Source organism: Charadrius vociferus, unplaced genomic scaffold (assembly GCF_000708025.1).
Source record: "Charadrius vociferus isolate BGI_N301 unplaced genomic scaffold, ASM70802v2 scaffold332, whole genome shotgun sequence".
Classification (NCBI taxonomy): Eukaryota; Metazoa; Chordata; class Aves; order Charadriiformes; family Charadriidae; genus Charadrius; species Charadrius vociferus.
The window spans coordinates 2,359,366-2,374,309 of NW_009647418.1; the positions used below are offsets into that span (position 1 = coordinate 2,359,366).

Genomic DNA, 14,944 nt, shown 5'->3' on the forward strand with positions numbered 1-14,944 from the left:
TACAAAAGCCCTGCTCCTCACGCCGGATAAGGCTAACGTCTCCCTCTCTGCTGAGGGCCGATCCCACGCCGAAACAAAAGTCAAATTATTCCTCCGGCTGAAAAAGGGGAATTTAAAAAACGGTTGCAAGAAAAGCCCAACAGTTTCCTACTTTAAAAACAGTTCACAGTTCTTTGAAAGGGACTGAGCAGTACAGTAGAGAGCTACATTTACTGAAAACTTCTAGTGCTGATAAAGTTTCTTAAAAAAAACCATTTAACCCAAACAAACCCCAAATTAAATTAAACCAGGAGAGGCGGTTGGCAGGCCAGGAGGAGGAGGAGGGCATCCTGCGCCGCCCGGGGAGCCGTCAGGAGGTCCCCTGCTCGACGGATAGGAATCAAGTGAAGAAAAAAAAAAACCAACATAAAAATACAATATTTTTTTTTAAAAAAAGACATCCAGTTTTCCAGGCTGGGCGGTGAGGAGACCCCCGCGCATGAAGGCACACCAGCGCGAAGGCAACGTGATCTGTTGAAAACACAGCCGGCCACCGGCTAGAAGTTTGCCCCGTGAGGCGGGTGAGGGCCGGCGTCTCGCTGGGGCTGAAACGAGATGGGGGCAAAAAGCAAAATATCAGTCACCTGTGCCGTGAACGCACCCCCATCCCCTGTATATTTACCCCCCGGGGACCTTACCTCCCCATGGCCGGGCTTCTGGGCCAGGGGGGGCTTCTTGAGGATGCCTCTCCTGGGGGCCGGTGCCGGCTTCGCCTCCCCGTCCTCCGCCGCGTCGTAGGCCGCCCCGGCCAGGGCGTAGTGCTGCTTCCTCAGCTCGCCCAGGCGCACCCGCTCGCCCTCCAGACGCTTCTCCAGCTCCAGCACCTTCACCTGCGCCCAAACAGCCATCTTGGTCCCTACGCACCCGGGGGTCCAACATCCCGCGCCACCCCCAGTGCTGGCTGCGGGGAGCAGAAGAAGGGACACCCCCACTTTTGCGGGTCCAGATCAGGACCTCAGCCTGGCCAAAGCCAGCAGCAAGGAATCCACCCTCATGGCCATACCTGTGTTTCCATCTCTTCCTTTTTCAGCTTGATGAGGGACATGCCCGAAAAGTCCATGGTGTCTGTGGAGAAAAGTGGGGGGTCCTCGCTGAGTGCACCCCTTGCAAAGGACCCTCACGTACCAAAATGAAGCCAGATGGGCACCTTGTGATGTTCGCCAGGCCAGAAAGGGATTTGGGGTGGGGTTTCTTTTTTTCTCCTCTTTTCTTGCAAAAACCTCACCTTTCTCCTCAATCTGTTCTTGCCCCGACTTGGTGGAAGCCACCACGTTGGCCGCCATCTCGTTGACGTTGCGTGAGCACTCCTGGAGCCGGCCCAGGTTCCTGCTGCTCTTCTCGGCTTTCACCTGCGAAGAGTACAGGGACGGCTGTGGGTCACCACCGCGACACCTCTGCACAGGCGCTTGCTGGCTTGGGGGAGCCCCCAGGCAGCCATGTTCTGCGTTAGAGCAGAGACACCGAGCACACCATGTCAGAACAGTCCTTGGGGGTGAAAAGGACGGACAGACAGGTGGACACACACTTGATTTTGCTGATCCCATCAGGGCCAAACAAGGTGACCCCTGTGAGGCCCTTAAGCCTCAGGACACCAAACCAGCTCTGCCCCCACCTGAGCCAAGAACACATGGATAAGCAGCATCAGTGAAGACAGAGCTTTTTTTTTTTTTTTAAGCCATCCTCTTAATTTTAAAACCATCTGCTGTAAAAAAGCAGAATGGGTTCTCCTCCCCCCAACCTGCATCCCCATTTGCAGATTGAAACCTCCACCCATCGCTTTCACCCACACCAACAGGAAAGGTGGCAAGGACCAAAATCCATCATTCTCAATGCTGGCTCCTGCAGTTACTTATTCAGGATTTCTCGTTAGTTATTAACATTTTCTTTACATAATCAGCTTGAAGGAGGAAGACAGGAGGTTTTACATATCCTCACCTCCAAGGCAAGCCCTGCTAGGTGGGGGAATATTAACGCAGGTGAAGACACATGGATTAAAATCACAGACTGACTTGGAAATGGTAAGAGCTTCCCTTCCTCCCTGCTCTGGGAGGAGGCTGCAGAACTGGTGGACAGGATGGCCATCCACCGCTGCCCAAAACCATCCATGGGACAAAACCACCCATGGGACAAAACCACGGGAACAAAATGACTTAAAATTTGACAAGCTGCACGCAGACGGTCCTGTTGGGACACTCACCTTGGAGGCAGCCACGAGCTGGGCTGTGCTGGCGGCGATTTCATGGGAACAGACGATCAGTTCTTCGTACTTGCCCGTATGCAGGACAACTCTGTCTGCTGACTCTCTGCGTTACAGATCAGAAGGGAGATCGTATTAGAGATACTCACCCTACACTATGAAGCAAGTGCAGGTTATTTACCTCCTGCTATACCCTTAGCAATCAGCATCCGGCTTTGAACCAGCAGCTTTGGCTGTAATTATTTAAAGCTCATTTACAAAACAAACTACTCAAAGCCCAGATCCAGAAGTTTTGGATGGGTATAAAATATCAAAGGCGGCAGGATTGTGTTTCTGTAATGAAGCGGATGAGATTTTTAAAGCTTTGTCCAAAAAAGCCCCCACATTTCCTGTACTGGCATGCTGATACCCTGCCCCAATCCCAACCACTCTGTCCACAACCATCTGAGCAGCAACCAGGACACGGAGTACTTCATTGCAGCAACTTTCACATTTTGCAGACAGGGAGGAACTGGCAGTCCCTATTTTGGTGACCAGTCTGACACGGGCTACGATGCTTTATAAGCAATTAGTAATAACGCTCCATGCAGACTGAGCAGCAGGACAGTTTGGGTTATCAAGCAATGGAGAAGAACGGGCTGTCCCCGGGCGCAGCACACGGAGCCGTGCCTGGAGAGAAGCCCCCTGTAGTGGCTGTGGGAGAGGTCCCGGGGGTACCTACACGAGCTGCGTGGCTCCCCAGCCCACCGCCTTGGAGGCAGAGATCAGCCCTTCGGTCCAGCGCGAGTTCTTGGCATAAAACTCCTGAGTTGTTGCTGCCCCCTGTTGTTACAAGAATATTACGGCCCGTATTATCTTGTTTCTAATATACAACAACATATAAATCCATAAATCCATATAAAATATCCCTATAAAATATAACAATATACACAATATATAAAGCCATAAACCAAGGGATTGGCAGCCCTTCTGTGTCCTCCAGGGCTGCTCTTACTGGCCTGCTTAAATACATATCAAGAAAACTAGTTTTGGAGCCCCAAGCCTGCGAATTTGGGAGGGGTTTAAAACACACAAGCTCGGGCCACCGCCTTTAGATGGACAAGGCTTTGCAAAGGCGACAGCGGTGTGCAGAGAGCATGGGGCTGAGCAGCCCATCGCCAGCAAGTGAGATTGCCAGAGTACTGCTAACACGGGAAAGCACGAAATTCAGCATGTTTCCACAAATTGTGGGAAATGCTCCCATATTTAATGTCAGCGCAGAGAGAGGAGTGTCAGGGAGGACTTACCCGGCCACTTTCTACTATCTCCTTCTGTAGGTTTGTGGATGTCATTACAAGAAGTCTAATAGCCTGGAACAAATAAAAACAGGTTTTGGTGTTTGATGGGGATTTTATAGAGAAGGATTGATGCTGCTGATGGTGAGAAGTTACAGTTTTGCACAGTCTGTGATGCCCCAGCTCAGTTTCTGCAGTACTAACCTTCATTAGGTCCGTGCAGGAGTTCAGAATCCTGCAGGGAAACAAGGGAAAAGTGTTCAGCACCCTCCAACGCCATGTCCAGGGAAGCAGGCTTTGGCCTCAGTTAGAAAACGTGTTTTTTGGAGACAGGCCAGCCTGCAGGTTACTTCTAAGCAGCCCACAAAGCAGCCACGAACAATTGGCTAGACATGCAAGACGAAAGTCCACCCTCCTAAAGAGAATTTCGTGCTCAGCATCAGGATGATGCAGCACCCGGTTGCATGCGCAGCTTAGGAGTAAAGCACAGCCCAGCAGGATATGGGCACGGGACAGAAACCTGCCCGCGGCCACACGCCACCCCTCAAAACTCACCGTTCGCTCACTTCAAGCTTAACACCGGAGCTCTCGTTTCTGGCCTGGCTCATCATCTCCTGTTGGCAAACACAAGAGAGAGGGTTGGACACCATGTTGCTGTGATGGTGGAGGAGGAATGGAAACTGCTGCCCTGAGGCACCAAAACGGCCTGTCCTGCAGCTTTGTCTCACCTCTATCCGCCTGACAGCATCCTCAATTGCCTCTGAGGTGGAGGCCATCTCCTTCTCAACCATGTCCCCCAGCTCTTCTTGCTTGATGTCTAAGCTCTTGGGCCTCAGCTCCTGCCAGACGAAGCAGCAGCCACCAGGAGGTTTTAGGCAGAGGGAGAGAAGGGAGTATTTGTAAGGAATAACACCAAACCAAGGCACCAGGCTCCGTTTCCCCCTCCCCTAAATAAATGAAGCTGCAGAAGCAGCATTCTGCAGACTGTGAGGGTGGAGGCACATGTGCCACCAACTTGCAGCAAACATGGCACAGGGACCTCAGAGGTAAGAACTGCCCCAAATCGAGGTGACAAAACTCCATCACAGGAGCAGTTTTGGCAGGGCAGAGCTCCAGAGGGCTCTGCAGAGCTGACAGCCTTTGAATTAACAGAGGTTTAATGGGAAAGACTAATGGGGGCTTCACAAGAAGAAATATCTGAAAGTTGGGAAGTTTTATTCTGTGTGGATTACTGAGCTGAAAGGCTTCAGCTAATCTGAGGGTGACTGTCTCCGTGCTCCACCAGGAAGGGTCTCGGGACTCAGAAGCTGAGATGGCTCAAGGAAAGCACCAGAACCTGTGGGTATGGAGAACAAGCCACCCCAAAGCGCTCACTCCAACCCAGCGTCTCCAATTTTAGCTCTGGACAACAGGGAATGCCGTGGTTTGATATCTTTTTTTTTTTTTTAAAAAAAAAAAAAAAAGCTGTTCATTGAGGTGCAGCGAGCAAATGTCCCACAAGTTAACACCCTTCTGCAGTAAGTTCCCTGCTTTGATTTTTCCTTTAGGAAATGCCAATGCCAGTAAATAACCCACCCCGCCAGCCCCGGGCAAGAGGGTGGGTGTGCTGGGCTCCGTATCCTACCTGGGCCAGCTGCAGGACCCCCTGCAGCGCCCGCCGCACGTCCCCCAGCTCGGCATGCCCCAGTGTCTGCTTGTCCTTCAGCAAGCCCAGGTAGTCCAGGCTCCGCTGCCCGCAGTCCCGGCATGTCTCCGTCAGCCCTGGGTAGAAGATGGGGCAGTGCCAGGCCCCTCGCTGGGCAAGGGGTCCCTCCATCCCAGCCCTGTCACCCTCCTCTTCCTCCTCCCCTTGGCTGTGGAAATGATGCCGAGCATTGGTCGCATCTAGCAAATTTCTTGCAGAAGAACATAAATTGTTTTCCAGGATCAAAGTGACATTCCTGGCCCAGGAAGGGGCACTAGAGGGGAGAGAATGTCGGTAAGGGGAACAGAGGGAGCTGTGGGCACTGTGCTGCCCCCAGGGAAGATCTGCCCCGTATCCAGCTACTGGCAGAGGGGACTTTGGCATGGCCACTCTAAAAAAAAGCCCTAAGTGCAAAAAAAAACCCCAACACCCGCTACGTCCACAGATGGCACTCACGGTCAGCATGGTCGGTGGGAGCCAGGTGAGATGTGGCACTGCCATTCACGATGGTGTCCGCCGTCAAGTGTGCGAAGAGGGCCAGAGCCCCCACCAGCCCCGCAGCATCTGCCGGCGAGAGCACGTGGTGAGGCGCTGCCAGCCCAGGGCACCACTTGCCGTGTCCTGGAGGCTGCAACCCACCCTCGAAGACACTCGAAGATCAGTACAAGAGTTTGGAGAGGTTGGGATCGACCCCTCCAGCTTGCAGGTTGCTCCTTGAACGAGCACATGGGAACCCACCAACTCTACCTGCCGCATCCCTCCATCACCAGGGCACTGCATGTTTGCCAGTGCCCTCAAAGCAGCCGGGGACTGCTGGATGTATACAAATAAGAGCAAGATGCAAGCAATGCCACCGATTCCCAGCCCCAGGTACCTGCCATGGAGGCCATGTACTGCGTGTGTCCATTCTCCAGGGCATCCGTGGACTCCAGCGCTGCCTGTGCCCGGCTGAGCAGGTAATCTGCAACGAATTTAACTTCATTAGTGCTGTTAGGCTGCTGAGTGTCTGAACGAGCAGGAGCGCTGACTTCACAAGGCACCATTGAGCAGAAACCAAGATGGCTTGTGTCCTCGCAACCCCAGCTGGGGAGCAGCACTAAAATCTGAGTCATTAAAGCAAAATAGTGCTGAGATCGGAGCTAAAAATTTACCCCTGGAAGTCAGACCCCAACCTCCTTGGGTGTGATGTTTGATGGGAAAAGATGCCTGGGGGTAGCCGAGATGCAACATTATGTGTCTGAGATGGGAGAGGGGGCTGTGGGTCGCAGCCCCCGTGGTCGAGCGGGACGTACCTGGGGAGCTGGTGCAGCGGACGTGCAACGGGTCGTCCAGCTTGGCCACCGCATCACGGAGGATGTCCTCCGCCTCCCGCACTGTCTCCTGCAGGATGCCAAACTGCTCATCCAGAAGCTTCTGCTGCAGGCTCTGCTCCTGGTTGCTCTGCGGGGCAGGAGGGACACGTGAGAGGCACAGCCAAGGCGCAGGACAACGGTCACCATGGCCGTGTCACCAGCACGTCCCCTGAGAGCGCATTTGTGGATTAGACCCCAGCATCCCACTATTGCTGGTGCAGCTCACGCCCCACCAGCTACACTGGCGATGGCTCAGCTGAGTCCCCACTGCTCAGCACCCCGCAAACATGTCTTGCCCCAGCGAGCGGAGGGGCAGCGGGCTCTCCACACAGCACCGTACCTTCTCCAGGAGCCTCCCCTGCAGCTCGCGGATTTCCCTCGTGGCCTTGTCTGCCTCCTGGCTCAGCTGCAGCTCCTTCTCCTCGATGAGGCCACGCGTGGAGAGCAGCTCGCACTCCTTCTCACTCACCGACCGCCTCAGCACCTCCTTCTCAGCGTGCAGGGCCTCCACCTGGGCACTGAGCTCTGCTCCTGCCTGCCAGCGGGGCCAGGAGACCCCTGTCACCCACTCATCGCCATGTCACAAACCCAACACAGGGGGAGAGCTGAGGGCATGCTCAGCTCGTGACACCAATGGGGTGGACCACATTCAGCCCCATGACAGCTTCCTGGCCTGCTGTTTGTGCCGCTGGCATAGCAGTGGTGGCAGACACGCCGTCTGGCATGACAGGGATTTGCGATGGGGATTTGGGGGCATCCTGTGCCCCCAGCCTTGTACCTGCTTGGCGTGGCTGAGCGAGCGCTGCGCCTGGTCCAGCTCGTCCCGCCGGGCATCCAGCTCCTGCCGCAGCTGCTCCATCTGCACGCTCTGGTCCTCCAGCTGCAACCGCACGCCCACGCCGGGGGCTCAGCCGCTGCAAACGCGCTCTGGCCCCGCTCGGCACTGGCGGATGGCAGGAACGAGTCCGGCCGTGTTTTGCAAGAGGGGTTTCTAGGGTCTCAGGGTTGGTGTACTGAAAGGGCTCCTTTCCCCAGGGCAGGAATTTTGGGAGCAGCACCCAGCTTGGACCCCGGAGAATAAAAGCACCCAAACCCACCAATTTGCAATGTGGAAGAAATGGCAGATTTGGGCAAGAGGGAATGAAGCGCGTATTAAATAACACCCTCCTAAGGAGTAAGGGCAGCTCTTTCTTTTCACCCCTACCCCCCGCGCCCAAACTGTGCACAGCCACCACGTTTCCTGGGCTGGAAGGGCTCGGTGCTGGGACAGCGGGGCCGCACTCGGAGCTGCGCTGGCTCACCTTCATCTCGGCCTCCCGCTTGACCTGCTCCACCTGAAACGCCAACTGCTCCTTGACGCGCGCCACCTCCTCCTGGCTCTGCTGCGTGACCGTCAGCTGCTTGGCAGTGTCGGCGTTCTGCGTGGGGACACGGGGCTTAATGTGCATTTGGAGAGGGGACCCTCACCACCGCTGTGCTCGTTCTGCCCAAATTCTGGCTTGGGAGGTAGCTCAGAGATGCCTTTTTCATGACATCCAGAACACTGACCATCAGTGGACATGAATTCAAGGGGTGCCCCCCACCCAGTGCTCGGAGGTCCCTGGGTGTGGGATGACGGGACAAATACGAGGTGGTGCTGGGCATGCACAAGCCACACCAGTGGTGGCAGAGGAGCGAAGGCAGCAGTCTGTCCCTGCCTGGCGCAGGCAGCAGCATTACCTTCCTCAGGAGCTCGGCGTGCGTGTTGATGAGCTCACTGTGCTTCTCCTTCAGCTTTGTGTACCGGATCTCGGTGGCATTGGCTTTCTCTGAATGGGGTGAGAAGGCATCAGCAACGGCAACGCGGGTGTCCCGCGGCCAACAGGAGCTGTAGGGCACTTACTTTCTGCTTCAGCGCAGAGCCGCTGGGACCTGTCGCTGTCCTGCTTCACCCTCTGCAGCCTCTCCAGCTCATCCCGCAGCTGCTCGTTGTCCACCAGCGCCTTCTGCTTCTGCTTGCGCTGCTCCTCCACTTCGCCCTCCAGGCTGTTCACCTGCGCCTTGAGCTGCGTGATGTAGCGCTGCGCCTGCGGGACACCGTTGGGCTCTCAGGCACTGCCCTGCACCGATGCCAGCAATGACTCTGCCCTCCCCAACATCCCTATCCAGGTGCCCAGCTTGGGGCAAAGCAGCCGTAAGATGCAGGTAGGAAAGCTCTCCCCTCCGCCCCTGGAAGCAGCAAGTGAGGACGGCGAGGGACAGGTCTCACCTGTCCCCACCTCATCTCCATCAGGAGTCAGGTCCTGGCACCGGGAAAGGCCCCAAGACACAGCACGGGGTGCCAGGACCCCACTCCTGCTGCATCCCGTTGGGGTTTCCATGCTATAGCACCAAAACCCACCCTGCTCTCCTGCACCAGCTGCTCCCTGGCTGGGCTTTACCTCCAGTTTAATCTTCTCCATCTCTGCCCGGAGCATGTCCACCTCCTTCTTCAGGCTCTCGATCTGTGCGTCCCTGCAGAGAGAGGCAGGTTGGTCCCACGCAGCAGTGGCTGCCCCCCCTCTGCCACCACAGACCCCCCGTACCTGTCATCCCGAATGCCGTTGGGCGGCCCGAACGTTTGCTCAAATATATCCGAGGTGATCTGGGGAAGACAGAGGGTGCCGAGCTGAGCCAGGCTGCGGGTGCCCGTCTCCCCTGTCCCAGGGTCCCCATCCCATCCCTGTTCCCCAACCTGCGGCTCCGTGGTGGAAGTCGTGCTGATCTCAATGAGGTTCTCCGGCTCCTCATCCTCAGGGGCTTCTTCTGGGATGACAACCACCGGTTTGACGTGCTCGGCCAGCGCCGATGCCCGCAAGAAGTTCGGAGGGCTCTGCAGGGACAAGAAGTTGTGGTGGCATCACCTGGGGTTTTGGGGACTGCTGCAGGCAGACCACCAAGGGGAGGGAGGCAGCTATCCCCGTGCTGCTGAGATGGGCCACTGGATCCCTCCACAGTGTCCCCAGACCCTGAACCCATCTGTGGGGACACCCTCATGCACCCCGAGCCCACAGGATTTTGAAAGCATCACGTATGACCAAAATCCCACCATATATGCTTTTGAAAGCATCATGTATGACCAAATACCTCCGGCAGCCTGGGGATCTGGATGAGCCGCTTGAAATACAGCATGTCAGATGCTTTCTTAAAGAAGTTTTTGAGGCTGGAGAGGGACAAAAGAAAAACCATTTGCAGGGGAGGCAGGGGGGGTCGGCAGGAGGGAGAGGACCCCGGTGCCCCACCTCTACCCCGGGTTACCTGCGAAACTGCTCGTTGAAACGGTCTCGGTGGCCCTGCAGTGTGTCGGCCGGTAGACCTGCAGCGATGGAGGGGGGACAGCCGTGACTGATCCGGGGCTGCAAATTTATTCTCACGCACCCGGTTCCCTCCAGCTGCAAAAGGCAGCAGGGAAAAGCCCAGGTGGAAGTGGGATGTGAGGGGTCAGGACGGGAGTGGGGTATTCCCATCCCTGGCTTAGGGACCAGGGATATGGCACAGGGAGAGGAATGTGTGGGAAACCCAAATACCCGCGCGAGGCCCCCGGCACCGCGCTGCCCAGCAATCCTGTGCAGGAGGCTGGCGGGCCAAGGCACATAGAATCATAGAGTGGTTTAGGTTGGAAGGGACCTTGAAGATCATTGAGTTCCAACCCCCTCATCGAGTTCCAACCCCTAACGTCGTTTTGAATTCATCAAGGACAAGTCCTTCTAATTCCTTCATCTGTGATGTCTACGTGGGATGGAGCGGGTCCTTAGAGCCCGGCTGGGATATGGTGACATGGCGATGGATGCTTCCATCCACACAAGCCTGATCCTCAAATCCAGCCAGAAGACTGACCCGGGAAAAGACCAGCGCAGGACACATCCCCAGGGACTCACAGGCATGCAGCTTGAACATTAACTTGACGGCATAGTGGTAGAGGTGGCTGCAGTCCTGGATGACCTGGATGAGGGGAGCCAGGCGGCACTGCACCGCCGACATCTGCGAGACCGCCATGGAGGTGTTGAGCTGCCTGAAAACTGAAGGGTTGAGTGCGGTGAGGCGCTGTCGCCGTGTTTGCAGAGCTGTCCCGCTCTGGCCGACTCAGCTTGATCATTAACCACGACGGCTGTGGCTTTGCCAGGACACAGGGTAAACGCCGGGGTTGCTGCCCATCCTGTCCCGCTCAGCTGGGAACAACCCCACTCCATGCAAGAAAAAACACCCAAAGGGAGCGTGGTGGCAGAGGGAAGGGGTGCTCAATATACCCCGACCCCCAAAAGGAAGGATTTAACCCCAGAAAGATGCAAAAGCTCTATTTAATCGTGCAAAGAGCTGGGAGAGGATCCCAGGGCAGGGGACGGGCCCTCCGGCACCACAGCCTCGCCTGCCCGGCTCGGAAACGGATCCCTTCCCTTGGCAGAGATCCAGCCGGCATATCCACTCTGCCTTCTTCCCTGCTCAGCTTTAAAGTATTTATGAATATAAATTCTCTGTATAACTGGGTCAGGAGGAGAAGCAGGAGGCTGCCGGGAGCCGGGAGCACAGTCTCTCCCACTGTGCCCCGTTTTCCAGGGCAGCTCCGTGTTCCTGACTCATGACAGAGGAAGAAACCACCACATTTTTAAGCCATCTAAAAATTCCTGGAGAAGGAGGTGAAAGAAGCAAACAGGGGCAGGGGCCTCCAGCCCTCCCCACAGGTATTTCAACAAGGGGAAATGAGTATTTAGACATGACGTTCAGCCCCATCCTCTGTTTTGGGGGGGGGGGGCACACGATTAACATGGTTGTACCAAAAGGAATAAAAAAATATTTCAGATCAGCACAGCTCTGACAACACACTCTGCATTGCTCAGGTGGGCTAAAACCAGCCACATTCCTTAAATATTTTCCTACCACTGCCTCTACGGAGCATCAACAGGGGAATCCAGCTGAGAAACAACCTCAGAAACCTCATCGGAGGAGGAGGAAGAACCTCAGCCTCTGACCTCAGTCTCCCGAGGCGGAACTCCATTCCTGACCAAAGAGCGAAACTATTGCCCAAGAGCCCCGGGGCGAGCGGGAGGGACCTGCTGCCTCCTCACCTGACTCCGACAGCTTCAGCTCACAGTCCAGGTAGTCGAACAGCTCAACCGTCAGCTGGAAACTGCCAAAAAACCAAAAATGCCATCACCCGGCGGCAGAGACATCCTTGCTCCGGCTGCTCATGTTCCCTGCAGGTTCCCACCCTGGCAAGGTCTCACACTGATGACAACTCGGTGGTTTTGCTCCCTGCATTTATGCTTCTCACCAGTCTGCGGGCGCAGGAGGAATCGGGCACCATCCAACCGATTTATAAAAGGCCGATGGCTGCCCGGAACAGCAGCCGTTTCGTTAGCAGGCTGCTGCCAGCCTGGGGAGGGGGACAGAGCCGGCGACCACGCACCGGTTGCTTTGCTCCTGCCAGGACAACTCACATGTTGTTCACGTCCGTCCCCGCCGTCTTTTCCAGCACCTCATCCGACACTTCGAGGCCTGGGGGGAACTCGGGATGCTTTGTAAAAGGAAAAAAAAAGAGACAACTGTTGTTGCTGATGTTTTTGCTGATGCGACACAAGCCCCGGTGAAGCCCTGTACCCCGGCACGGCAGGGTGCGGAGGCGGCAGTCTCTCACCTTGGCGTGGAAGGAGATCTTGGTGAGGAGGAGGCGCGTGTAGATGCTCACCAGCTGCCCATACCTGTCATGCAAATGACCCTGCCAGAGACACGAGGGGAAACGGGGCGAATCTGGAGTGATGCGATCGGATCCGGCACAGCCCGTGCACGCCAGCGAACCTGTGCCGGCCCTACGGCTCTCGCCCTCTTGCCCTTCACCATGTGTGTAACCATCACCCAGTGGAGTCAGAGGCGATGGGTTATTTCAGGCAGTGCTCTGCCCTCCCCGTGCCCATGACGCCTTTCAGCGTGACCCACCCCAGAGCCCCCAGGAAGGCACAAACCTCCACTTTGCCCCACTCACCCACAAGTCCCCTGTCTCTCGGATATTGCTGCGGTACCTCTGGCAGTCCTGGAGGACCTGGGGATAAAAACAGGAGGGATGCGGCACGGTGGGGCCGGCATGGAGCTGGGCGAGCGCCCGCCTGCCTGCCCTGAAGCTGGGGAAGGGGACAGATCCATCCCCTTACGCCACTCCAACTTTGGGAGAAGTAGTTAAAGCCTTTCTGTGGCAACCAGAGGTCAGGGCTTTGCATGGGGAGGTTTCAAAGGTGCGAGATAAGAGTGCTTCACAGCCCCAGGGCCTGGGAAAGGAAAGGAAACCCATCCTCTGCGCAGGACGTCAGTAAGAGCCAAAAATTACCCCCTGCCAGCAACGCGGGAGGGACGTTTTGGAAGGGACACTCACGTTGGGGTGGCCATCGCGCAGGACCTTGTGCAGGACGTGGCAGAACTTCCAGCTGAGGATGGCGCTGCTGGGCAGGGGCAGCCCGATGGCGTAGGACCAGAAGGTGAAGGCTCCCTTCTCGTGGTGCGTCCCCAGGATGATCCCTTCCCCGCAGTCAAGGCTAACCAGACACACACGGGAGCAGGGGACAGGCGGCGCTGGGGACTATTCCTCTTCAACATTCATTAAAAAGGGGACAAGCACCGAGTGTGCTGCAGGCGCAGAGATGATGGACACAATGCTGCACCCACACATTAAACCCCCATTTATTTTTTTCTGGTGCACCTTCTCCTGCCACAGGGCACATCGGGGCCTTTTGCATTTTATTGCCAAAGAAATGCCATTTTCTTGCACTGCCCTTCTTTGTATTTTCACTGATGGACGAACCTACAAGACAGCATCCCCCAAGCAAGCTCTGTACGGGTCTCCCATCTCCCAAACCTCCCGTGGCTCCAGCCCCGCGGGGTGAAACCCCTCCTGCCTCGGCACTGGATTTCCTGCGTGTCATGCAGGGGAGCCGAGGGAAAGGATACGGCGGGCATGTTTCTCCTTCACCGGTGCTTCTTGCGTATTTATGGCTTTGCTGATGCTGATGGCCTGCAAGAGAAGGAGAGAGTGGCTGTCAGACACGGCGTGACCGTCATGGCCACCCTGTCCCCCCCAAAGTGAAGTGCTGGTGCTGCTTTTGGGAAATACCCTGAATTTTATAACACATTTGTCACCTCAGAGTCATTTGTGACACATCAAAATAGGCTTTTTTTTATCTGCTAAGTGGTCCATTAAAACCCCCCAGCACAACTGGTTGGAGCCGGGCCACTACCGACCGCGCCACTGATGCTCCCTGCTGTCCCCCTCCCAGGAAACAAATTTTTGCATTTTTGCAGCCTGAACTCAGCAAGGAGCGTGCCCGGGGAGCGTTAAAGCCCGACAGCGAGATGCCAAATTCCAGGGTTGTTTGTCTAAGCACAAGGAGCCTTTGAACGAGGGGGGTGGTGGTGGGTTGTTTTTTTTGACGGCGTTGCTGCGTGCAAAGAGCACGTGGGGAAAACGCAGCCCCCAAGCAAGGAGGGAGCGGCGGCCACCATGCTCGTTTCGATGGAGCAAAAATCCAGAGCGATGTGATTATCAGAGGAGGGTTATCTATATTTTAATGTGTTTGATCACAGCACGCTAAATTATGGTCGGCTGCATCTTTTGCATGATGACAGGGTGGAAAACCGAGCTGCTGTGATCGATGAGGATCTTCCTCCTTCTCGCCGGGTCCCTGCAGGCTCAACTGAGCTGCTTCGCCCTCGCACAAGCGCTCGGGCTGTGCCCGTGTCTGTGAGCCCTCGGTCACCGGCGGAGGAAAAAGGTCCCAGCTGGGAAGGCAGGAAGCGGCCCCGCTGCCGGCGCTTGTGCCGGAAGAGAAACCTGGTCCCTCCCTACAGCCCCATAAGCTGTAAAACCTTATAAAAATTCTTATCTCCGCTCCTGGGGAAAGCACCTGCTTCAACACGGTCGCTGGGCCAGGGGACGCCCCCGAATCGAGGCGCTTTCCTGCAGGAGGAAGAACCCGACGCCGGGTTATCGAGTGCTCCTGACTTATGCAGGAGGAACCTGACGCCCAGCCGAAGGGACGATGCCAAAGGTGTCGATGCACCGAATCCACCCCACATGAGCCCAAAACGGCTGCGCCCCCAAGCCGGGCACTATGGCGGCAAAAACACCGTGAGTGCATGCCAAAAAGTGAGCCAGCCCTGAAACGTTGAGCCTAGTCGCTGGGAAAAGATGTGCCAGTTTTGCCTTTCCCGTGCCGGGGAAGCCCCGGCGTCACCCCGCCATGTGGGGCCGTAAAGCAGCAGTGGAGTTAAGCCGGTGACTTGCTGTAATCCTCTTATCCCCGAAGGTTAACGAGCCTGGAGCGCCCAGGAACAGCGCAGCCGCCTCTGCCGGAGCACCCAGCACCTCCGCAGCCCCCCGAAAGCCTGGAGCCGGCGG

The 14,944-nt window shown here is 56.3% G+C and overlaps 1 protein-coding gene across 1 annotated transcript; it reads right to left on the bottom strand.

Moving 5' to 3' along the window:
* Positions 1 to 536: 536 nt before the first annotated feature.
* HIP1R (huntingtin interacting protein 1 related) lies at positions 537 to 14,622 on the bottom strand. The gene is made up of 32 exons (XM_009880341.1): positions 14,413 to 14,622; positions 13,498 to 13,561; positions 12,926 to 13,068; positions 12,542 to 12,598; positions 12,197 to 12,277; positions 12,000 to 12,076; positions 11,628 to 11,689; positions 10,443 to 10,583; positions 9,823 to 9,880; positions 9,652 to 9,727; positions 9,260 to 9,397; positions 9,111 to 9,169; positions 8,967 to 9,039; positions 8,429 to 8,612; positions 8,266 to 8,354; positions 7,848 to 7,964; positions 7,325 to 7,426; positions 6,887 to 7,081; positions 6,487 to 6,634; positions 6,069 to 6,155; positions 5,651 to 5,758; positions 5,135 to 5,271; positions 4,239 to 4,349; positions 4,066 to 4,124; positions 3,715 to 3,745; positions 3,523 to 3,585; positions 2,958 to 3,058; positions 2,237 to 2,342; positions 1,265 to 1,388; positions 1,043 to 1,104; positions 678 to 869; positions 537 to 584 (listed from the first exon to the last, which is right to left on the bottom strand). The coding sequence occupies exons 1-32, from the start codon at positions 14,620 to 14,622 to the stop codon at positions 537 to 539; spliced, it is 3,303 nt and encodes a 1,100-aa protein (XP_009878643.1).
* Between the last annotated feature and the right edge of the window lie 322 nt (positions 14,623 to 14,944).

Coding starts and splice junctions, on each gene's coding strand:
- HIP1R (XM_009880341.1), bottom strand. CDS start 14,622: ATGTGGGGTGGATTCGGTGCATCGACACCTTTGGCATCGTCCCTTCGG. Junction 7,965..8,265: donor ACGCCGAGCTCCTGAGGAAG/GTAATGCTGCTG, acceptor GTCCCCACGCAG/AACGCCGACACTGCCAAGCA. Junction 6,635..6,886: donor AGGGGAGGCTCCTGGAGAAG/GTACGGTGCTGT, acceptor CCTGCCCCGCAG/AGCAACCAGGAGCAGAGCCT.